Raw genomic sequence first — 25,028 nt, forward strand, 5'->3', positions numbered from 1 at the left:
GTACTCTGTTCAGTAGTACTCTGTTCAGTAGTACTCTGTGGGGACTCTAGTAGTACTCTGTTCAGTAGTACTCTGTGGGGACTCTAGCACTTATCTGGTCCACTGCTGATGTTTAAAGAAGAGACAATTATTTGGTGGTTATGAGACAAAGACTGTCCCTCTGTGTCACAAAGCTCATATTGTTTATGTACGTGGATGAAATAAAAATACTCTGCTCACTAAACTAATCCCAGACACTCACATCTACCTGGTGGGCGGGACTCTAGAGCAGTAGGACTCTTCTGATTGGTCAGAATTTTTGCAATATGCATGTTAGATATGTTACTATTGTGATTTTGCAAAAGTTTTAGCCTTCCCAGTAAAACAAGATTTTACAGCGTCCATATTTTTAAAGACATCCTTGTCCTTCACACACGCCCTCCTCCTCCTCCTCCTCCTCCTCCTCCTCCTCCTCCTCCTCCTCCTCCTCCTCCTCCTCCTCCTCCCTTAAACTGCTCAATGGTTAGAACCCGGTGAGAAATAGGTTCCACATGGACACGAACGCATGAAAATAACAGAAAAGGTGGAAGAGATCCTGGATGACAATGAAGCTCCAAGACAAGACACCTTCAAGAATGTGGACACAACCAACCCACAACGTCTTTCTGTATGACCAAGGTGATTTCCACAACCTGGAGTTTTACTGAACATCTGAATTTGTAAAACACGGTGCAGATGACTCCTTGGAACTGCAGCTTCAGACTTTAGGATTAGACTGAGGCCTGGAGGATGATCCAGACTTCAAGTTGTGGACATAATCATCTGATGAGTCTTTTATGAAGCAGCTTCATGAAGCCAGACTGAGTGAACACAAGTTTCCATTCATCGTAAGACAAAGCCTCTGACTGTTTTATGTCTTTCGAGCCTTTAAAAATGTCACATTTATGGAGAAAACCTGCTGCAGACCGATTCTGTGGGTTTTAAATATTGTAATGTCTCGTTCATGTCACAAAAACATTTTTACAGAGACCCCGTCCTCCTCTGAATCCTCCGAATGGACCACGTGGAAATAAACCTCCAGTAAAATCCAGACTAATGGAAATCCTTCAGCTGAGCAGCATGTTGGTTTCTGTGCAGGCTTTAACTCTAAACCCCTCCAACCGTGGAGGGAAAAGCTTCCCACATGAGGCTGCAGTGAAAAATGATCCCGTTTTTTCCAGGCAGCTGATTCTGACCTTCTGGTCAACTCACAGCACTTCACAAAGAAATGCAGAGAGCGTCCAAGATCCGAGCGTTCAACCCTCTGGAGAGCGTCACCGCTCGGAGTATTGCTCACTTCAAGTCAACCACTTTTTCTAAAAAGAACATTGAATGGAAAAAAAACAAAAAAACAACACTTCTGTATAATCTGGTATTTGGGCTCATGAACTTTGAGAATATAGAACAAAAACCAGCATTTTTGAAGGAAACTGACTGTTAAGTAACGTTGAGGACAACTAGCATTACACACACCCCCACAGTGTTAGTTGTTGAAAATCTGATAGAAAAACTTTGAATATCCTCACGTGTCCAGTCTCCCTTAAATTGTCTTTCAATTAATTGTTAAAAGAAAATCAAACATGGAGCTCGTTCTGACCCTTTGTTTCATTCTGCAGCTTCCTCTCGCCAGAGCACATGTGAGATTTTGGTTTCATGTGACGACACCTAATCCGTAAAAAAAAAAAATGTTGTTTCCACTGTAGCAGCCGACACACGGACAAGGATGTAGTTAGTCTGCCGGGCCATGGGGGGGCGCTGTCGCTCGTTTTTGTAATGAATCCACACAGACGTGTGCAGAGAACAAAATGCTATAAATGTGAAGAAAATGGAGAAGCGACATTCTAGTGGACTGATGAGGAATCGGACGGCATCAGGGGAGAGTCGCAACTATAAAACTACTGATATGGACGATAAAACTAGAATACGGACTGTGAATCATGTCACTGTGGGGGCCGCCATGTTTGTTTACTGGAGCACGGGCAGAGGGAACTATTTACCACGGGGGGAGAGATGTGCAGTAACAGCGCTCTATAACCTCTGGCGGCCTCTGCAGGGGGGAATCGCGCCCGTGAAAGAAAAGTTCCACCTTGGGAGTCGGTATAAAAAGAGTCACGGCTGCAGTGGATCAGAACACCGGTGTCGTTGAAACTGAACCCCCGATTGTGAAGCAAGATTTGCGGATACAAACGTGTTGGTGTAAATAAAGCCTTTAAATGGTATGGATGTTAGGCGCGTTGATTGGCTGCAGGAACTGTCAATCATGGCGATAGCATAGCGATAGCATAGCGATAGCATAGCAGTCCTTGGCTGACACGAAAAAATAAAAATGAAAAACAATCGTGGAGCCGTCTACAAACATCCCATGAGTGGTTAGCCGCTAACCGCTAGAGGTGGCTCATGATATTAAACTCCTGTGTTGACGACAATCAACATCTCCTCTCTTTGGGAGCGCCCCCTTGTGGGCGATTCTGGTTTGAACAAAGAGTCCAAACAAAAAAACTCCAGATTTCAGTGAAATTTCAACACCAACATGTTTGAACAAGGAATCATGTGATTTCTGGTTGATGACTCCTTTAACAGTATATCTACCATGACTCGCATGTTTAGTGTCTGGAGGTACTGCGAAGTAGCAGCTAACAGGCTCAGGTTGGCGTTGACTTTGTTTTAATGGACCTGAAATCCAAAGCAGGACTACTGATCAATATGTTCACAGCTGCTCTCCAGATGAGGAGCAGAAAGACTGAGTCAGCGTTCGGTATCGGCTGCACTTCCTGCTAAACGACGATACAGACCGAGTCAGGAAAGATTTCACCTCAGAGGACTGTGGTGAAGATTTCACCTCAGAGGACTGTGGTGAAAACTCGACTGGAGGTCGTCCACCAGCTCTTTCCACTTCTCCCAAACATCCAAACTTCAGGGTAACGTCAGGTTAAAATACAACCAGCATGTTGGTCGAAAGCATCACGTTCTCCTCCTGACATATTCACCTTTTAATCATCGTCCAAAAGATTGAACAGAAAACAGCTTTATAGCTTTCATAGCTGATAAACCTGTTGTAGCTAAACATGAACGAACCATCACGTGTTTCAGCTTCCCTGTAGAATGAAGGAGGCCAGGATGGCTGCGTCCTTCATTAAATGTTTTTTTTTCACTTGGCACCACATAAAATGGATCCAGAGATACAAAGAAGAAACAGGTTTAACCATTAATCTGTAGAGAATGCAAAAAAAAAATCTAATAAAGTTTAGTAGTACTAACAAAATGCAGCTTATGAAGCCTTTATGTGACTTAAAAGTGAGATCTGTATTTGTTCTTCTTTATTATGTTAACAGATTACAACTAATGACGCTACCAAACAAAAAGGAAATTAAATCTGTTACAGGACAGACAAAAACTGTAATCTGATTACTGATACTGATTTCTATAAAAAAAAAAACAGAGCATTATTTATTTATTATTTATTATTTATTCTGAGCGCCAACACGCTTTCACCACGCGATAATAAACCAACGTTAGTAAACAGACTCAACATCCCAGTCTGAGCTTTCTGCTGTCAACAACGTAGAGACATCTCGAGGTCAGGAGACGGCTGATAAATACAGAAATACATAGAGACCCGCCCAGCTAATGCTAATGTAGCTACTATACACGCTAACATGTCAATAACACGAACCCTGTGCTACGATTCATTTAAACCTTCAATAAACTAAGAATAACTTTATTATTTATGTGTTGCTTTAGTGCCTTGAACAGTAATGTTTGTTTTTATTGCAAACGGATGCTAATCGACACACATTCATTAAAGGATCAGCGCAGGAAATCGGATTTTTTCCTTAAAACGTATGTTGGTGTTGGACCTCAGTTCAAACCAGAATTGCCCACAAGGGGGCGCACCCCAAAACGGGAGATTTGGATCGTCGTCACCACAGGAGGCTGATATCATGAACCACCTCAGTCAATGCTCGCGGCTAACCACTAGTGGGACGAGTATAAAAGCTGAACCTCGTGTTATTTTAAATGACGTCGTATTTCATTTGAAACCTCCGGGGGGCGTTGCTCTGTGGCATGAATATTTGTAGACGCTCTGCCATCGTTTTCATTTTTATTTTTGTGTGAGCAAAGGACTGCTATGCTATTGCTATGCTATCACTATGCTATCCCTATGCTAGTGCTATGATTGACAGTTCGTCCAGCCAATCAACACACAGCTAACATCTGTACCAGTCAAAAACCTGAATGTACTCTTGCCAGAAGAAGTTGCAGTAAGAAAAAGAGTCAGAACGAGCTCAGTTTGATCTTTTTTCCTGAATGACTTGTAAGAATTGATTTGAAGACAATTTAAGGGAGACTGGAGACGTGAGAATAGCAGGTGACGAGTCCTTTAATTTCAAGCGTTTATACAACTCTTATTTTTTGGGGGGTTTTCTGTGAAGGTTATGCTTTGTTACATTTGACAGTTACACTTTTAATTGCAATTTCACAATAATACAAGGTTAGATTGGTTGATTTTTAATGATAAAAATCACCTCCTTTTTGACATATTCTGGGTTTAGTCTTCACTCACCAGTAAATTCTACTTCTGGTACTACCCAATGAGCCAGCTTACACAGAAGTTGTGATATGATGATAATTATCATCACCACAAACTCTGATGTGATTCATCAACACAGCTGAAAAATTCATAATTAATAAGTTGATTGATCTTTAATTTTGCAGTGTTTTCTTTCAAATGAACCCTCAGATCCTCAAATATCCACCTTATCTGGTGTTGATATTCGACAGCAGGACAAGTACCTTAAAAGTACATTTTTAACCCTGATATTTGTCTACTTTTATCGAAGCGATCCATAATACCACAAAAAGACCTGTGAAGGATTGTTTTTTGTGTCGTGGACGTCCTCTTCAATAAAACATAAACCAGAACATTACAGTCAGAGTGAACGGCTTGTAGATGACTGTTTGCTTACTTGTGTGTAGAATAAACCATAAAAACTCGACCACGGAACAGATGTTGAAATGTTTGCATTCTCTCATAAACTTGGTGTCTCTACAGAGGTTTTAGTGGAGCCTCAGTCTGGAGCTGCACAATGTCTCACAACACTGCACTGGGATTTACTGAAACCACCAGGAGAGTTTCGCCTCCTTGTTTCACACCAACAGCCGGAGCCTGGAAGCTGAAGCAACGATCAGACCGTTGGTACCGTCACCCAGAACGTGACCCAGCACTCTTACCTTGGGTCATGTAGACCAGACTGGCAGTGAGCAGAGCCACGCAGTTGGTGGGCTGATGGTTGTGCAGGTACTGGAACCCCCAGCCTCGGACGTAGGACTTCTCGTACAGCAGGCGCGACACGTTGCCGATCACCTTGACGAAGCGCTCCTGCTGGCTCTTACTCAAGTACTCGTACAGGAAGTCGTAGGCGGTGGCGAACCCCACCAGGGAGTGGGCCACGGGGACCTCGTCCTCGGGACTGTCTTTGACCAGCCTGAGAATAACAAGAAACAAGATGTGGATTCTGAGATTAAAATCTGAGTTCTCAAAAAAAAACATCAGAATTCTTAGAATTCAGAATCAGATTCCTGAAATTAAAGTTAGATAAAGAAAATGTTCTTTTTTTTTTTTCAAGAACTCGATTTATACATGAGGATAGATTTATACAAACGAAAACACACACACACACAAACACACACACGCAGTGAGCTAAAAGTAAAGCTGCACACACATGTTAAACACATGGGTGAAAACACAGAGTGCGAAGGTTTCAGTAACACTACTGAGGTTTCTTCCCTTTGAGAGCCTTTAAATCCCCTTTAACGCAGCTGTAACGAGTCTGATCATCTTAAGAGGAGACATAAAGACTCAGGGTAGGTTTTACACCACAGTTCAAACTGCATCAATAAAAAAACCCACATAAAGACGCACTACATTTCTCGCCCCTGCTCAACACACGCTGTGCTTCAGACTGCTGAGTCGGGTTATTCCCGGGGGCGGGGCGGAGAGCAGAGAGGTAATCTGTAAATGTTCAGATCAAATTAAAGACAAATCAACTTCATGTTTGAACCTCAGAAGATTCCAGAGTGAGACTTTAAATACAGACACACAAAGAAAAACGCTGAGCTCAGAGTCGTGACGTCCGAAACACATGAAAATCAGGAACTGAATTCTTCTCAATTCCAATGAAGCATCTTCTTGAAATTCTGCTGAACTTCCAAGCAAAGTTCTTGTGTCTTTTTTCCCAGCATGCATTGCAGTCCTGGTGTCCTGATGAACTGTTAAACTTTAGCAGACCCTCTTCAGGTCGAGGGCTATCACCCGAAACGAACACCAGACCAGAGAAGAAGAAAAGAATGAAGAAGCAGCAACACGGCTCACTGATTGATCCGGACCAAAAGAACAAGTCCCGCCCCTTTAGCCAGTGGTGGCTAAACGGATGAATTAGCTTGTGGCTAATGGTTAGCCACAAGCAACCGCAACAAGTAAACTTTAGACCAGATATCAATGAGCCTTCCTCACTCCTCCACGTCGTCCCACCAGATATTTTCCAGTTGTTTCTTTCTGCGTCTGCTTCTTCAGATTTGCGCTGTTAGCTTTGTTTACTACCCAGAATGCACTGCACTCTACGTCATGTCCTCTCGCTCCGTCTGCTGGAAAGTCCACTGATAGTCCCCGACATGTTCACATTGGCCACGAACTGGACCTTAGTTCACTTGCAAGAGAACCGAAACCCAGAGTTCACTTGTTTGATCCAGATCAGAGTCCGGGGAGCGTTCACACCCGAGCACACGAAGCGGACTTTCCCTGAAATTCCCTGAAAAGAACTCTGGTCTGGCTCAAACTCGGCTGGTGTGAATGCTTCCTTTGACTGCATATCTCCTCAGTCTTAAACTTATCACGGATTGCTAACCGAGTTACCGCAGTAACGATGTAGCATTGTTGCTAACGAGGTAGCATAGGCTAAGAGATCAGAGTAATGTTGGATGAAACAAAATGTGTACATTTCTCTTGCTGATTGTGTATAAAGTTAAATCACTGGACAGCTGAATGCGTCTGCCTGAATTAAAAGCCCTCATTTCAAAATAAAGTGAGCAAGATTCATAAAAAAATGCCACATTGATTCTCAGAAAAGTGTTAAATTGGTTCTGGGCCAGAACTGTAAGCTTGTTGTGGTTTTCACCCGAGCTCTCTGTAGAACGTTCCTCAGAAACTCTCCTTCAGTGGTAAGTTACTTCACACACAGTAAAACTCATCTGAAAACAGCTCAAAGGCAGAAACAAATAACTTCCAAATGTTCAGAGGTAGATGAGATAATTCAGAACATCACAGGTTGTTTGTGACAAACTTTTCCCATATAGTTAACAAAACTAAAGACTCACTTCTGTAAGTTTGCCGTGACTGTGTGAAAGGAAAACAGGAAGCTGAGGCCACAAAGTGCAGCCTCTTCCCTGCTACATGTTTCTCAGACTGGTTGCAGACATAATTGAGGGTCATGAATCCCGCAGCTGACTGATTCCTGGAGTCGTTCCGCAGCAGAAGTTCACTGACCATGATAAAAGTGCGGCCAAGGAGAAAACTCGCAGTTTGCTGCGGAGACGTGAAGAAACACATGTTCAGTGGCTTTTCGCTTCTGCACTGCAGCACACATTCTAATGTTGTGAAAAACGCTCCGCAAATCGCACTAATGCCCTAAACCCCCCCCCCCAAGAAAAGAGCCGCTGGAAAATCCCCAGAGGAAACACATGAGCGGCGCGGCAGATTGAGGAGGATTAGGGCGCCCTCCCTCATGAGGAGGTCAGAGGTCATGTGATACCCGGGAAGTCACTTCAATACTCATCTGTCCTGCTGCAGCGAAGCTCAAACCGACCAGGGTGGAACCAGTGCATTGATTTTATTCACTTTGAACTGTGTGCAGCACTAATACATAGGTTTTCCATGTGAATCGATGAACCAGGCTCAAGCTGAAAATGACTACAAGGTTGACAATAATTAGCCTTTTAAGATGCGAGACCAAATGTGTACTGATGAGTTGCACCTTCTGTTGTAACCAGAAGTGTTCACTAGTGCACGTCATATAACTACACTTTGATATTGTACTATATGAAATATGTTTAATGCACAAATATATCATGCATCATCATATCACTGAATACAATGCTAAGTTTCAGTTGTTTTCCCCGTCTTTGTCTTGTGTGTGTTGTGTCGTTTTCTCCTTTACTTGTAGTGTATTTTAGTGATTGTGTTTTTTGTTGTCGGTTTTTCTTTATTGTTATCGCTGCTACTGTTTAATTGACTGTTTCACATGTTGGTTGGCTTAAAGAAAAACGATAAAAGGAAGAAAAAAAAACCATTACACAAACCGAGTTAGCAGCTATAATTTCAATGCAAACACAGTAAGTTACAGTAGGAGGTGATGAACCTGCACTGACAGCAGATAATCTATGAATCCGTCCTCTTTGGAAGCACAATCTGATGCAGTGATCACTGCAGAGGCAGATTGACCTAGCTGTGTGGCATGGAGCATTTCAGCTTTGCCCAACACCTGGTCATCTACTGGTCAGACGGAGACCTGGAGAGGCCGACAAGCCACAGTGTCTTGCACCTAGTGTGAAATCTGGCGGAGGATGGGTGATGATCTGGGGGAGCTTCAGCAAGGCTGGAATTGGGCAGATCCGTCTTTGCGAAGGACGCATGAATCAAGCCACATACAAAGTTATCTTGGAAGAAAACTTGCTTCCTTCTGCTCTGACAATGCTCCTCAAATCTGAGGATTGTTTTTTCCAGCAGGACAACGCTCCACGCCACACAGCTCGGTCAATCAAGGTGTGGATGAAGGACCACCAGATCAAGACCCTGTCATGGTCAAGCCCAACCTCCAGACCTGAACCCCATTGAAAACCTCTGGAATGTGATCAAGAGGAAGATGGAGGGTCACAAACCATCAAACAAAGCTGAGCTACTTGAATTCTTGTGCCAGGAGTGGAATAAAGTCTCCCAAGAACAATGAAAGACTGGTGGAGAGCATGACAAGACAAATGACAGCTGGGATTCAAAATCAGGGTTATTCCACCAAATATTGATTCCTGAAATCTTCCTAAGTTAAAACATTGGTATTGTGTTGTTTTTAAATTAATATGATCTTGTTTTCTTCGCATTATTTGAGGTCTGAAAACATTGCATCTTTTGTGTTATTATGACCATTGGTCATTTTCTGCAAATAAATGCTGTAATTGACAATATTTTTATTTAGAATTTGGTAGAAATGTTGTCAGTAGTTTAGAGAATGACATTTTTTTCCGTTTTACTCAAACACATACCTTTAAGTAGTAAAATCAGAGAAACTGATCATTTTGCAGTGGTCTCTTAATTTCTTCCAGAGCTGTATATATATCTGTATATATATAGCGCTTTTCATAAGTGGCACAGAAAAACATAGCGCATATTAGCTTCAGGCTAATATGCAGCCTCCTCCTCTGGGTGTGGCGGAGTGGGTGGAGCTCCCTGGCGATGAGGTGCAGGGGTGCAGCTTACAGGAGGGGTCTGAGGGGGCCCCCTGGTGGGAGTCACGTGACCACTGGCGTTTTCCACCATGTGGTCACCAGATTTTCCTTTGTTTTCAAAGAAAACGTGGTCAACGTCTGCAGTTTCTCAGGCCCTGTTTACACGACAACGTTTCACGTGACAACACCTAATCTGCAAAAAAAAGTGGGGGCGTTTCCTCTGCAGCAGCGGACACAGAGACAACGATGTAGTTAGTCTGCCGGGCCACTGGAGGGCGCTGTTGCTTGATTTTGTAATGAAACTACACAGACGTGTGCAGAGAACAAAACACTATAAACGTGAAGAAAATGGAGAGAACCCGACATCCGCATGGACTGATGGCACATCGGATGATAGCAGGGAGAGTCTCAACTATTAAACTACTGATCTGGATGATATAACTAGAATATGGACCGCGGGTCGTACCACTACGGGTCGTACCACTACACGGCCGCCATGTTTGTTTACAACTGGATGAGCAGGAGGGAGGGGGAGAGATGAGCAGTAGCAGGCTCTGTAGCCTCCATCAGTCTCCGCAGGAGGGATTTGCACCGGTAAAGAATCTTTCCACCTTGGGAGCCGGATTAAAAACTTTGCGGATACAGTGCATCTGCAAACTGGTGCCGGGTAAACAGACCCCCCAAAAGTGAAGAAAGTTTTGCGGATACACTCAAATTCATTGTCGTGTAAACGGGGCCTCATTTGTGGGACTTATAAATGTTTATATTGTCTTATAGATCCAATGTGTTGGGATGAGTGTGTGGTAGTCAGTCCACCAGAGGGCGCTGCTTTAAATCGACATACTGTCCAAATACCAAGAGTAGAGAACAAGGAAACTCTGCTGGTGCCAGCAGGAAGTCTGATTCCACGAGCAGAACAACAGACGGACAGAAACCATCAGGAGTGATTCCGTCGAGGATCTCAGCATATAAATATCAGAAGAAAGTGAAAATGAACCAATAAACTGCAGCAGAATCGTGACTCAGGGTTTGTTCACGTTCCTGTTTGGTCCAGACCAGAGTCTCTTCATAGAAAATAACATTTCATTTGGGAGACGAACTCTGAAACTGAGCAACAAGTTCTCTGGTCCCCATGAAAACCTCGATCTCACTTCCTTTACTAACCGTCTTTCTAGTGGGCGGGGTGAGAGGACGTGACGTAGAGCCCAATGCATTGTGGGTAGTAAACAAACAAAGCGAACCACGCAAATCAGAAGAAGCAGACAAAGAAAGAAATAGTTTGAAAATATTTTGCAGCCAGAAGTAGAGTAGTGAAAGAAGAGATGAAGAAGAAGAGAGGAAGAAGAAGTAGAGAGGAGAGGAGGAAGTAGAGAGGAGGAAGTAGAGAGGAAAGGAGGAAGTAGAGAGGAGAGGAGGAAGTAGAGAGGAGGAAGTAGAGAGGAAAGGAGGAAGTAGAGAGGAGAGGAGGAAGTAGAGAGGAGGAAGTAGAGAGGAAAGGAGGAAGTAGAGACGAGAGGAGGGGGTAGAGAGGAGAGGAGGAAGTAGAGAGGAAAGGAGGAAGTAGAGAGGAGAGGAGGAAGTAGAGAGGAAAGGAGGAAGTAGAGAGGAGAGGAGGAAGTAGAGAGGAAGACTCTCCTTGATAGCTGGTCTGAAGACTTTATATCACGGTTGTTTGTGGCGACCCATTAGCCACACGCTAACTAGCCAAGCCACCATGGGCTAAAGAGGCGGGACTTCCTCTTTCGGTCCGGACCAATCAATGAGCCGTGTTTCTTTCAGGCCACAGCGCCCCCAAACAGCAGCTGGTGTTTTCCAGGAAGTTTGATCTGGTTTGTAAAGTGAATGTGAACGCAAACTGAACCAAATGAAGTGACCCAAGTCCCGGACTGACTTCTCCAGATGAGCCGATCTTCAGGCTCAGCAGGTCGCGTGTTGAAGACGTGAATCACCGAGACGTTCACCCAATGAAACTCTTCTTTAGCTGGCGGCGCTTTGCGTTCAGCCTTTCACACACTGGATGGTTGTAATCAGCTTTGCAGCAGTTCTGCACTCAGCCGGAGCAAACAGTGAGCCGACTTTAGCTAATTCTCAGGAAACCTGCTGAGTCCTGATCCGGTTCAGCCTCGTGGAATCCGACTCCACAGGTGGTCTGAACGGATGGATTCACACCACTTCCTCATCGTCAGAGCTTTTCTAAATAATGTGCAGGGATGAGGTGTTGAATGCACATTTAAAAAGTAATTTGTCAAAATCATAAACCTGCTTCTTTCTTACATAGAACGTCAAATGTCAGGTGTTAAAAGACATTTTACAATTCCATCAATCTTTGACCTTCATGAGTACAAACTGAAGAAATATTCAGTTTAATTCATTAACCCTTGAGTAAAATCTTTTCTTTGAGAATTCACATTTACACATTCACATCGTGGGAAATCTGCAGTTTGACTTGACAGTTTCCTGGAATCGGGGCTCGGGTCTCGCTGCTGTGTTCCTGGACCCCGTCACGTTGACACGAGACAAAATGAAGAACTGTCTGTCCACAAGAAACCACCGGAGACACAGAAGAATCCAGACAAAACTCTGGAGTAAAGTAAGGGAAAGATGCACTTCGGTAAAGGTTATGGAACAATCTAGACAAGGGAGCAAAGGATTCCAAAACACGTGTTTTGTAGGCCGTTCGGAATTTATAGTCATTTTCTTAATTTTCAAAGTAAAGGATTAAATCAGATAAAGGAGCAAAGAAGTTGAATCTTCTTTCTGCTGCTTTTCATTCAGGAATTAGAAAACTTTTGTTCTGTATTTTATTCTATTGATTTCTTTTTTACCAAAGTCCATGAGTCAAAAACTCTGAGGGACTTTAAACTGTTGGGTTCCAGTGTTTTCCAGTGTTCCAGCGCCACAGCAACTCACCCCCCAAACCTGTGGGACCAAACAACGTCTCCGAGCTGTAAAGTGTGTAAAAGAGGCCAACGCTCTGCTGACCTCACAGCTGCACCGCGCTGAACCTCTCCTGGTATTAAAATCAACACAAACAGGTCACACTGTGTTTCCACCACCAAACACAATCCAGCAGCTTTTCTCCGACAGCCTGAATCTGAACATTTCTCTGCTTCCAGCTTCCCAACAACAGTTTGAGGAACTCGGACTCCACGACGACACGGCGGTCCCACACAGAGATCTGACCTCCAGTCTGCCCAGAAACCTGTTTACACGATGCTTCCAAGAGAAAACTGGAAACTTTACGCTGCCTTTTGGCTTTTTTGTTTGTATGACAGCAGAGTTTTGTAAACAGCCTCCAGGGTGAAGCGTTTTCGAAAGGCGCCGGCCGCCATCCAGACACGATGTGGTGAAATGACCCCGTGGGGGGAGGACCGAGGGCAGCGAGGCGACAGGTTCACATCCCAGCCTAACCCTTAACATTCCTCACGTTCCCACGACAACAGAGGTCATCATCAAAATGTTGTCTGTAACTTCTCCACACAACTGAACCATAACATCGGTCTCATGCAAACAGGAAGTCGACCAGACCTTCTTTTTTTTTTTTTTTTTTTTTTTACAGTTTCCATCACAACCGTCTAGTTTCTGAGCAGAACTCACAGCCTGAGGTGAAGCAGCAGGTTGTCAGTGAAACTACATGAGTGAAATACTTGTTTTCCTCTTGTTCTTTTCTTTGGCACAAGAGGGTGAAGGTGGTGGTGGTGGTGGTGGTGGACGGTCGTCTCACACTGTCACATTGGAACCACCATTGTCTGTGATCAGGAGCAGATCGTCCTCCGACAGGCTGCAGATACCACTGTCCAGGAACACCAGAGGAACCCTCCAGACTACAATGGGAGCAGTGTCCCATCTGTTCACCTGGTCCTTGAACTTCAGTGTGAACCCAGAGCCTCACAGATCCACATCTGAATATTTCATTTCCTCGTATTGGGGGGGGGGGGGGGGGGGGGGGGGGGGGGGGGGGGGGGGGGGTTGGGGGGTTCACCAAACAGCTGCTAAACATATTTCCTGCTCTAGAAGGATCCCGGTGCAGCGGGAGCCGAGCTCTACCACAGAGGAAGATGAGAGGATTTAGCGTTATTGAACCTGTAAAGGTTCTGTTCAGTGGAAGAGATGCTGGGTTCTGCTGAAGGTTTTTAAAAAAACGTTTGAAAACAACAACTACGACCCACAATAGTAATGTTTCAGATGAGCGACACCACCGATCCCCTCCAGGAGTTACGCCAAGAAAAATCTGAGCGAGTACTACCTGTACAAGACTGGTAAAAAACTGATACGATACCAATACAATACAATACTAATACGATACTGATACGGTACTGCGAAATATTGATACAGTACCGATACCATATTGATACGATACCAATACAATACTAATACGGTACTGCGAAATATTGATACAGTACCGATACCATATTGATATGATACCAATACAATACTAATACGGTACTGCGAAATATTGATACAGTACCGATACCATATTGATATGATACCAATACAATACTAATACGGTACTGCGAAATATTGATACAGTACCGATACCATATTGATACGATACCAATACAATACTAATACGATACTAATACGGTACTGCGAAATATTGATACAGTACCGATACGATACTGATACATTACCCACGTGATACCCATACAAAGCTGATAAAATATATGTCATAATAATATGACACAGATCCTGTACTGTAGCAATACTTTTCAGAAAAGCCGATAGTGTGCTGATAAGAGTAATGATTAAAGGCTCCGTCTTTCAAATGAGGACTATTAAAAAGACAGCAAGACAAATAGTATCGTCTCTATTTGAGCTCCAAACACGACTGTTACTGTCCACCCATCATGTGAAGAAGAAGAGGAAGTTATACCAATAAGGAGAAGGAAATACAGGCTAAATATCACAATAATTCAAAGCGTTGATTCCCGTGAGTGTAAAAATAACAACTACTAACTGAGAGTCTTTAGTTTGGAACGGTTCTTTCTGCATGTATCTCATGTAAATCAGTCCACATGCTTTAAGAAATAAAAGTTTCTCTGTCCTTGAGGCTCTAGAAACAAACTCAGACCATCAAACTCCTTCAGGAAACACGATTGACTCAAAGCCAGTGAATTCTTTCCGCTCGTCCCTCAAACCTGAGAAACATTTATGAATGAAAGTAAAGTTGAACAACAATCTAATATTTGATGCATTCATCCATTCAGATCTGCTCTTTTTAAATGTTCTGGTTCAGGTTTTTAAGGTGGACTTTGTCAGAAGTTCTTCTCTATTTTACCATTTTAACGGCTCGTCATTTAGAAAAGATCATTGCTTTAGTAGAAAACATCAAATATGTGGATTCTGGCAGAAACCCTACGAAGCTTTGACAGGAAAATGTGAGATAAAACCACAAGTTGTTAAAGGAGCCAAAGTCCTGACAGAAAAGATCATCAACGACTCATCAATACAGACCTTCTCTTTCTGAAGGGATGGATAGACGGTTATTTGACTGTGGATCAGAGGAAACTATTCAAGGCTCTTGATATCTGGAGTCTGGGTGTGGGTCTCTTGAAGACTCCGTCAGGTAGAACTCTTGCATGTGGCGAACAGCATTGGCTTGTTTTCTCATCTCAATTTAACATCATTCTTCTGGAATAAATGATCAGAACGTGCGACTTGAACTCCGATTATTGAATACAGTCATATTCTGAGGTAACGCTCCATTTAAAACGCACCTTTGTCTGCAAACCTAAACGTTAGTGTCATTCTGCAAAACTTGGTGCTGACTGTAGTAAAGCTTGACAATAATTGTTTTAGTCGTTTCTCAGGGCAGCTGACAAACTTCCTTTCAGTTCCTGTCGTTGACCCCACAATGTTTCCAGTATTCAGACTTAGATCCTGTTATCATATTACATCATCACTATCACATATTACAAGAGGCTCCAGTCCAGCAAAGCACCGAGCAACGTGGTTATAGAGGATTTATAGGAGGTTTTTTTTACATTTTACTCTGTTTTGCACCAGAATGTTTCATAGAAATTGACTTTATGTTGAGATTGTAATCATTTTCAGTACCGACAGTTTGATCATGTGCACTGTGTACTACCACAACAAAGCAAAACTTTAAAGTGTATATTTAAAGGTTATTATAACAATATTTTACCAGTCCGGCCAGTCAAGATGAAACTGGACTATATGTGGCCCCTGAAGTATTCATAACCTTCCAAGGGGAGACCCCCCCCACCACCCCCCCACCCCCCACACACACACACACACACACACACGTTTTACAAAATAGAATCAACAAGTAGGATTTTGTTGAATAAATATTTAAACTAATACTATTTATTCTTTTATTCATCGACCAAAATCACGGAACTGAAAAGTGTTGCTTCTTTAATTAGAACTGGAGACAGAAATAAAATGTGATTAACAACAAAGCCTGGGATTAAACGTGCAAAAAACCTCCAATCAGTAACGATTCAGCAGCTTCTCTAAAGTCTTGTTAGGAGGGTTGATATACGTACCTCAAACGACATCAGCATCCCTACTGCACAGGACGCTAAAATAATACCTTACTGTCACATTTTACCTCAAAAACTAAAGAATGATCACAAACGGCTGGTGTCCCTGATTCAACTAGGCTGAAGCAGAGGTGGAAACAGCTTTAAGAAAACTACAATGACGAGAAGGTTTGAAAATATAAATGTGGAGAAACATGCAATGCAATAAAAAACAGCAGAAAATGAAATGTTTTCCTCTTGAATTGGAATTGAAACTTCATAAATGCAACACGAGGTACAGTTTCTGTGTGTATCATAGCTTTAAATGAGGCGTTTGATCAGTGTCTCCAGTTGAATGTGATTTGGTGGATGAATGTTGCAGGGCTTGAACCAAACAACTGTGTGTCCTTAAACCCAATGAAGTAAATAAAAGACAGAAAATATACCAACTAGGCTGCGCCGCCATCCTCTCCATGTAGTCCTTGGCCATGTCGAGGGCGCCGGCTCTGTGCGGGTACAACACGCAGAACATGGACAGCACGGCCAGGTTGTTCCCGTACATCTCGTTCCAGCGGCTGCTGAACTCGGCGGGGCTCCAGGGGGGCAGGTACTCCTCCGGGTACTCCAGCATTTCCTCCACGGCCTCGCGGATCCTGCGGGCCATGTCCCGGTGGGTCCCGGCGGCGGCGTACTGCAGCGCCTCCACGTCCCCGCGGCTGAAGTACAACATGGGGTACCCATCGTAGTTGCCCCCCATGAAGGGGATCCTGTCGCCGGGGTCCGCCGCCGCCGCCGCCCCCGCGGCCAGCAGGGGCCACAGCAGACATATGAAGAAGACTGTGGGGGCCCCGCGGGTGTGCGTTCTCATGGTGTCATCAGAGAAGGAGCCGTGGCATCGCCGCAGGAGCTCAGCTGAGGGAAACACAGGGACAGCAGGATTTGAGAAAGCCGGCCCATATTCCGCTCAGCCGGTTCTTACAAAAAGCTCTGCATTCCTACAATAATCAGACACAGCTGTACGCCGATGATGCAGCCTTTCCACACGGACGCAGCGGCAGAGCTCACAGCCGACCAGAGCGGCCTGACAGCAGTGGCAAACACTTTGGCAGTCGTGGGTTTTTTTTTACCCAAAACGTAATCTTGAGCGGTCGTAGTCAGACCAGCGGCGTGGAGGCGGTGAAGCGGCTCCGTTACCGCGGCAGCATCAGTCTGGTCTCCTGAAACAAGCTGCAGAACCAAAGAGCGGCGCTTCACCGAAACACGCGAGCCCGGACGGACGTCTGCTCTCTCAACATGAGGCTAAATTCCATGACCCGGGCGGCTCCTGGCAGCGAGCCGCTGGAGAAGCATTTGGTTTAGGACGGACGTCTCGACTGCAGGCGGACGACCGGGGTTTGATAAACGGCAAAAACAAAATCAATTAATTCTGACTTCTGACCCGCGTGAGAAGCTGCATTCCTCTGCACTGAACACGTGGGTGGAGGAGCTGCGACTGAGCTGATTCCACAGAACCTTCTCTCTACCGACTGATCAGAGTCTGGTCAGGAAGAGGCAGCAGCCTTTCCCCTCAAGCCTCCAGGCCAGCGTCACACAAACATTCTCCTCTAAACTCGGTGACGTTGCGTAACAGACAGGCTGCGGAGAGCGGATCAGAACCAGACTGGACCGGACTCCGAGGGCCGGGAACCGGCCCGGATCAGGAACTAAAGTCTGTTGACTTTGATCAGACTCCAAATCAACACAGAGAACGTGTCCAGCAAGTGTCTTGTTTCTATCGTCCCTAACACAGGAAGCACGAGTTATTCTTTCTACTTCCACAAAAACTTTCTCATATTACTGTTTGGATGTCACACACATTTCCTGTCCTGCCGTCCGCCGCCTGGATTTCCTTCATTCCTGTCCATCACATCAGCAGAACTGGGCTCGTCCCACCAGTTTGTCCTCCGATACGTCAGGACGGACTCATGATTGACTGCTACTGTCTGATGATGGACAAGTTTCTTATATAATTCCTCAAGGTTTTTTCCCTTGTACACAGTTCTAATGTCATTTTGAAAATGAAATGATTATGGCATTAAAACAAATGGCCCTCTCGCCAAATACAAATGAATGAGTGAGTGGGCGTGGCGGCAGCACAGCGACCTCGTCGCTCTGAGAATTTCAGCTGCGACTTTTAAACGCCTCGCCTCATGTTTTGTGTACTTGAACTTCTTCAGGTCTTTATTTCACAGGTCCGACCTAATCGAGGCCCCGCCCACACGACAACCCCGCCCCCTCTCCACGACATCACTGAACAACACCAACATGGCGGCGCTGCAGGCGGCGCTGCAGCAGGTCGTCCGCCATGTTGGTGTCCTTCCTGACGCAGGCGGCGCTGCAGGCGGCGCTGCAGGCGGCGCTGCAGGCGGCGCTGCAGGCGGCGCTGCAGGCGGCGCTGCAGGCGGCGCTGCAGGCGGCGCTGCAGGCGGCGCTGCTGATGCTTTAATCGGGCCACATGTTGTTATCGTCTGTACGGACAAGACGAACACCAAGTGTAAAATGATGAAGACGAGCATGTCGACGCCGCTCCTAATGCACATCAGGGCCACGTGGAACGTCAAACATTTGTGCCAGACGTTAGAATTCAACGCATCGTTCATCGTGCTGACGTCACATAGTGTTTCACCAAACACAAAAAAACAACCAAGGCCTGAACAAAGTGTTGAAAACCGGGATTAGTGTGGAAGGTTTTGGTTCCGTTTCCTCAAGATTCGCTTGACGAGTTCCAGCTGTAACCAACCATCAACTCCATTTCAATCTTCAACACGACGAACAAATGTTTCCTGACGGCTGTGTCCACGAAAACATTCATACTGGATCAGTACGGGAATGAAAACACCTGAAAATATCATTTTCTACAGAATAAATGCTCCTTAAAATGCATATGAACCAATTATTTAGGGAACAAAGTGAAATCAGAGCATTAACGCCTAAATTCCGTCTCCAAATGAAACCTGACCCCAAATCAAAACATTCAATAGATCAAATAAAAGCTTAAATACCCCAAAACACATTTACCTGCAAAAAGTACGATGATTTTGAATTACCACATTAAAATCATTAAACGGGAAAATGATTGTGTGAATATTAAATATAAAGTCAAACACATTTTTATGTCTCAGAATGGTCTAAAAATAATAAATGCCGATATTAAAGTGTCTGGTTGAACTTCTGAGAAAATCTAAGAAATATTCAGGGAAACATTTTTTGTGCTTTTCTGGAAAATCAAAATGTCTCAATCTGGCCTCATTCAGCAGAGAAGTTCTATTTACAAAAAGTGTGCTAGGAAATTCACGATATGTGTCTCTATTTATAAACAGCCGTCAGTTGTGTTCTTACAACATAATGTGAACAGGAAAGAGCCTTTCTGGGGTTAAAGAAATGCTGATGTACATGTAGATCGTATAGTTGGTGCAAGTTCAGGATCAGTTCAGGATTACTCCTGTAATCCTGAAGTCTGAGTGCTGAACTGTTAGAAATCCAGATTCTGCTCCAGAAGAGGCACCAGGAACCTTTTCACACTTTAAAGTCACGATTCTGAGAAAAGTCACCTAAATGATGACAATGAAATGTTTTGAAGAAATATATGTAATTCTGAGAAAAAACCACGAGGTTGCTGACAATAACAAGAAACAAGATGTGGATTCTGAGATTAAAATCTGAGTTCTGAGAAAAAAAGATCAGAATTCTTAAAATTCAGAAGCAGATTGTTGAAATTAAAGTTAGATAAAGAAAATGTTCTTTTTTTTTTTTTCCAAGAACTCGATTTATACATGAGGAAAGATTTAAACAAACGAAAACAGCCACACACACACACACACACACACACACACACACACACACACACACACACACACACACACACACACACACACACACACACACACACACACACACACACACACACACACTAATCAGACATACTTTATTCCACACCCTGACCTTTTCTTTCTTTCTGATTTTCTCGGAGCTCCGACCTCCGTCCCCCGCTGCTCCATGACCGGATCTTCACTTTTCTATACTTCATACGAACTTTGATTCCGCTCCGATGAAACCATCAGTAGACCGTCTCGTGAGCCGGCGTTCGCTGAAGCAGCGCCAAGTGAGCCCGCACTTGGGTTTTGCTGCGCTTTTAGTACGGCCTTTACGGTAAAACATAAGCGAGCGAACAGCCGCAACGCTGAAAGGAAAATAAAAGCCCAGAAAGCAACGACAGACAGAATAGATAGATAGATAGATAGATAGATAGATAGATAGATAGATAGATAGATAGATAGATAGATAGATAGATAGATAGATAGATAGATAGATAGATAGATAGATAGATAGATAGATAGAATGCAATATCAGTGTACAGTCACAACAGTGAAAATAAACCCTTCAAAATAAAAGCCTCTCATCTGTTTTCATCCATTCATACATCTTCTCCTGTTTATCCGTTTCCGGGTGGCGGGGGTGGCAGTCTGAGGACTGTCACCCAGATCCTGCAGGTGGAGAGACCACGGGAAGGTGGCGCCTGGCGTGGGACATGAACCCTCTTACCTTGAGATTGAGAACTTTGGAGTAAACTGCTGATGGCGTCTCGCCTGTTTTCAGTTGGCCATAAAAAAAATTCTTCTTCGTAGGAATTTGTTTTGTAAGAATTTTTTTTTATGGCCAATAGAAAACAGGCGAGAGACCTTTATTTTTGATCATCAGATCCAAGTTTAACAGCAATTAACTCCAAATTTCTAGAGTAATTTTCTTTCATACTGCTTGTACTAACAAAGGAGCATGTCTAGTATTGTACTGAAGTGAGAGTAGGTGTAAACCTACGAAGACTTTTTTTTCGTGACCAATAGAAAACACGTGAGAGAACGTTACTTTTGGTAATTTGTTCCAAGTTTAACAAACAGTTTACTCCAAATTTCTGCAGTAATTTTCTTTAATGTTGCTTGTAGTAACAAAGGAGTATGTCTAGTATAGTATTGAAGTGAAATTAAGTGTTAACCAATGAAGACTTTTTTTCCATGGCAAACTGAAAACAGACGAGAAGCTTTTATTTTGAAGGGTTTTTTTCACTGTTTTGTCTGTACACTAATATTTCATTCTATCTATCTATCTATCTATCTATCTATCTATCTATCTCTCTCTCTCTCTCTCTCTCTCTCTCTCTCTCTCTCTCTCTCTCTCTCTATCTTGTCTGTTGCTGCTTTCTGGGCTTTTATTTTGAAGGGTTTCCTTTCAGCGTTGCCGCCGGACGCACTCTTGTGTTTTACCGTAAAGGCGCTACTAAAAGCGCAGCAAAAAAAAACAAGTAATTGACGCTGCTTCAGCGAACGCCGGCTCACTGGACTTGACGGCAGTAACATACCCCGGCTCTCCCTCACCGCCACCCCGGCTCTCCCTCACCTCCACCCCGGCTCTCCCACCCCGACACGCCGCCCATCGACCGCATCGATGAGCCACAGCAGCAGCCTGGCGGGTAACCCGGGCTTACCTGTCGAATCCGGCGCTCTCACAGGCGGCTGCGGTCCTCCAGGCGGGCATCGCTCCCAGCACGGCCCCGGCAAGCTGTCACCACCGCTCCGACGGGTTTTAGGTGCAAATCAGACCGCGGAGAGTCCGAGAGGCAGCGGAGAGAGAGAGTGAGGAGGGGCGGCGGGAGGGAGTCGGAGCCCCGTGGCCGCCCTCCTCCCTCCCAGCTCCGGTTACAGGTACAACAAAGTACCCCACATTAACTACCCCAGACTAACTGCCCCTCACTAACTTTCCTGAATATCTACCCCAGACTAACTGCCCCTCACTAACTTTCCTGAATAACTACCCCACGCTGACTACCCTGAATATCTACTCCACACTAACTACCCCAGACTAACTGCCCCTCACTAACTACCCTGAATATCTACCCCAGACTAACTACCCCAGACTAACTGCCCTGAATATCGACTCCACACTAACTACCCCAGACTAACTGCCCCTCACTAACTACCCTGAATATCTACCCCAGACTAACTACCCCAGACTAACTGCCCTGAATATCGACTCCACACTAACTACCCCAGACTAACTGCCCCTCACTAACTTTCCTGAATAACTACCCCACGCTAACTACCCCTCACTAACTACCCCGAATAACTACCCCACACTAACTGCGCCACAATAGCTACCCCACACTAACTACCCTGATTATCTACGCCACACTACCAGCCCCAGACTAACTGCCCCTCACTAACTACCCTGAATATCTACTCCACACTAACTACCCCAGACTAACTGCCCCTCACTAACTTTCCTGAATAACTACCCCACACTAACTACCCCAGACTAACTGCCCCTCACTAACTTTCCTGAATAACTACCCCACACTAACTGCCCCTCACTAACCTTCCTGAATAACTACCACACTAACTGCCCCTCACTAACTACCCTGAATAACTACCCCACACAAACTGCGCCACAATAGCTACCCCACAATAACTACCCCACACTAACTACCCTGATTATCTACGCCACACTAACTGCCCCAGAATATCTACCCCACACTAGCTACCCTGAATATCTACCCTACACTAACTGCCCCACACTGACTACCCCAGAATATCTACCCAACACAAACTATCCCAGAATATCTACCCCCACACTAACTACCCCAGACTAACTGCCCCTCACTAACTTTCCTGAATAACTACCCCACGCTAACTACCCTGAATAACTATCCCACACTAACTGCGCCACAATAGCTACCCCACTCTAACTACCCTGATTATCTGCGCCACACTAACTGCCCCTCACTAACTACCCTGAATATCTACTCCACACTAACTACCCCAGACTAACTGCCCCTCACTAACTTTCCTGAATATCTACCCCACACTAACTACCCCAGACTAACTGCCCCTCACTAACTTTCCTGAATAACTACCCCACACTAACTGGCCCTCACTAACCTTCCTGAATAACTACCCCACACTAACTGCCCCTCACTAACTACCCTGAATAACTACCCCACACAAACTGCGCCACAATGGCTACCCCACAATAACTACCCCACACTAACTACCCTGATTATCTACGCCACACTAACTGCCCCAGAATATCTACCCCACACTAGCTACCCTGAATATCTACCCTACACTAACTGCCCCACACTGACTACCCCAGCATATCTACCCGACACAAACTATCCCATTCTACCCCAGACTAGAGCCAGTCACAGATCCTGAACCAGGTGGAACCAGGAAGAAGGAATAGGAGGAACCAGGTGGAGGAACCAGGTGGAGGAACCAGGAAGAAGGAACAGGAAGAACCGGGTGGAGGAACCAGGTGGAGGAACCAGGAAGAAGGAACAGGAAGAACCGGGTGGAGGAACCAGGTGGAGGAACCAGGTGGAGGAACCAGGTGGAACCAGGTAGAACCAGGAGGAACCAGGATGAACAGAGTCGTGAGGAAGTGAAGAAGTGCAGCTTCTCTCCTCCAGCAGGCGACAGTGAAGAGACTAACAAAGTGCTTGTTGAGGACATGAAGGCTGCAAATGATTTTTATTTACCCCAACAGACTGCGACCATTTTACTACATCGATTTACAAAGTGAACGCTGAGGGTGGAGCAGCGGGGCAGCGGGGCAGTGGCTGGTGCTGCCGCCTCACAGGGACAAGGTCTGGACCTTTCTGTGTGGAGTCTTCATGTTCTCCCTGTGTTTGTCTGCCAAAGGTCCACCTGGACCCAGATCAGTTTCCAGACCGCCTCCAAACTGTAATGAGGTCTTCCAGGGTCTCACATCCATCTGTGGGGAACATTTCCACAAAATCCATGGAACAGTTTTGACAGTCTTGTGGACAGACATAAAGACAGTCAAACAATAAACACAGAGGATTCTACTATGTCCTTGGCGGAAAGGAAGAATCCAGACTGGCTCCACATATGATGGAGGGTTAGGGTTCGGTGTGAAAAAATTGCAAGTTTTCACACGGCAACAAAACGGGTCGGTTCTGAGTCGCTTGTCAGCAAAACAATCGGAATTTCGCAGTGTGATGGTGCAACTTTTTTTTTTTTAGAACTTTTTATTTACCTTTATTTTCAGCTTAACATAGAAAAACATTCTGAGACTAGATCAGTGATGCCAAACACAAACAAAAGAAAAAAACTAAACAAGAACATATTGCCTATATTGTATACATTGCTGCATTATGATACACCTGATACTGTTTAATTATAAAGAGAAACAAACGTAATTAACAAATGAGTACGAATAAATCAAAATTAGGACGTTCCTCTTCTTTCAGTTTCGGTTCCCCAACTTAAAGTCCAACCTTAACAGCCCCGGTTTGTCACCTTGTCGGGTATTTTCCAAACAAACTCCATCTCCGATCAAAACGTTCTTTTGTCGTTACATTTTTCTTGGCGACCAATAATAGAACATTCAGAACGTGACACTTTTAAACAAAATGTTAAAAGCTCCTCATGTCCTCGAGATTCTGTCGCTCATATTCAACAACCACTTGAAAATGGATCTACAGGCTGACCCGTGTTGCCAGATATGGCAGGTATCCCCCGTTTGGAGAGACAAACTCTCTTACCTTATTTTATTTGGTGCATTTGTGTGTTTATGGTTCTTTATATATATAATAGTTTTATGGTTTTAACATGGTTCCTACTCAGACTGAGATCTGGGCTGGTTTTTATTGAGGTGTGTGGGTTTGAACTTGTTTAAGCCTGAAACATTGAGTCAAATCTGGCAACCCTGGTGCTGATGGGAGCCGTCCTTATTCACTTCATTAAACATGGTACTCAGTCACTTCACACTGCAGACAGAGTTTTCTTCTCCGGTACTCAAATACAAAACTGGTACACAAATACAAAACTCTAGTACACAAATACAAAACTCTGGTACACAGGTAAACGTCATAATACACAAAGTGTCATTAAGTACTTGCTAATTTGCAGATAAACATAGCTAAAGCTAGCACATAGGAAGAACTGGAAAATATAGCACGTATGCTAACGCTAGAAC

General features: G+C 44.5%; 1 protein-coding gene and 1 long non-coding RNA gene across 5 annotated transcripts in view; one reads left to right on the forward strand and one right to left on the reverse strand.

Moving 5' to 3' along the window:
- dse (dermatan sulfate epimerase) overlaps nucleotides 1-21,643 on the reverse strand; it is a 35,509-nt gene extending 13,866 nt beyond the window's left edge. The window contains exons 1-3 of one of the 4 annotated variants that reach the window (XM_080490999.1): nucleotides 21,517-21,643; nucleotides 16,445-16,910; nucleotides 5,251-5,504 (exon numbers count right to left, since the gene is read on the reverse strand). In XM_080490999.1, coding sequence (XP_080347125.1) covers nucleotides 5,251-5,504; nucleotides 16,445-16,866 — 676 coding nt within the window. In that variant the 5' untranslated portion in view covers nucleotides 16,867-16,910; nucleotides 21,517-21,643. Of the gene's footprint in view, nucleotides 1-5,250; nucleotides 5,505-16,444; nucleotides 16,911-17,125; nucleotides 17,576-19,979; nucleotides 20,177-21,516 lie in introns of those variants that run through there. The other 3 variants (XM_080490998.1, XM_080491001.1, XM_080491000.1) reach the window with 3 other exon arrangements.
- On the forward strand, nucleotides 21,317-24,816 carry LOC308126514. The gene is made up of 3 exons (XR_013936448.1): nucleotides 21,317-21,733; nucleotides 23,219-23,247; nucleotides 23,294-24,816. It is a non-coding gene; the product is annotated as an uncharacterized lncRNA (long non-coding RNA).
- Nucleotides 24,817-25,028: the final 212 nt, after the last annotated feature.

The sequence above is a fragment of the Lipophrys pholis genome, assembly GCF_963383615.2.
Source record: "Lipophrys pholis genome assembly, chromosome: 21".
In the NCBI taxonomy this organism is placed as follows: Eukaryota; Metazoa; Chordata; class Actinopteri; order Blenniiformes; family Blenniidae; genus Lipophrys; species Lipophrys pholis.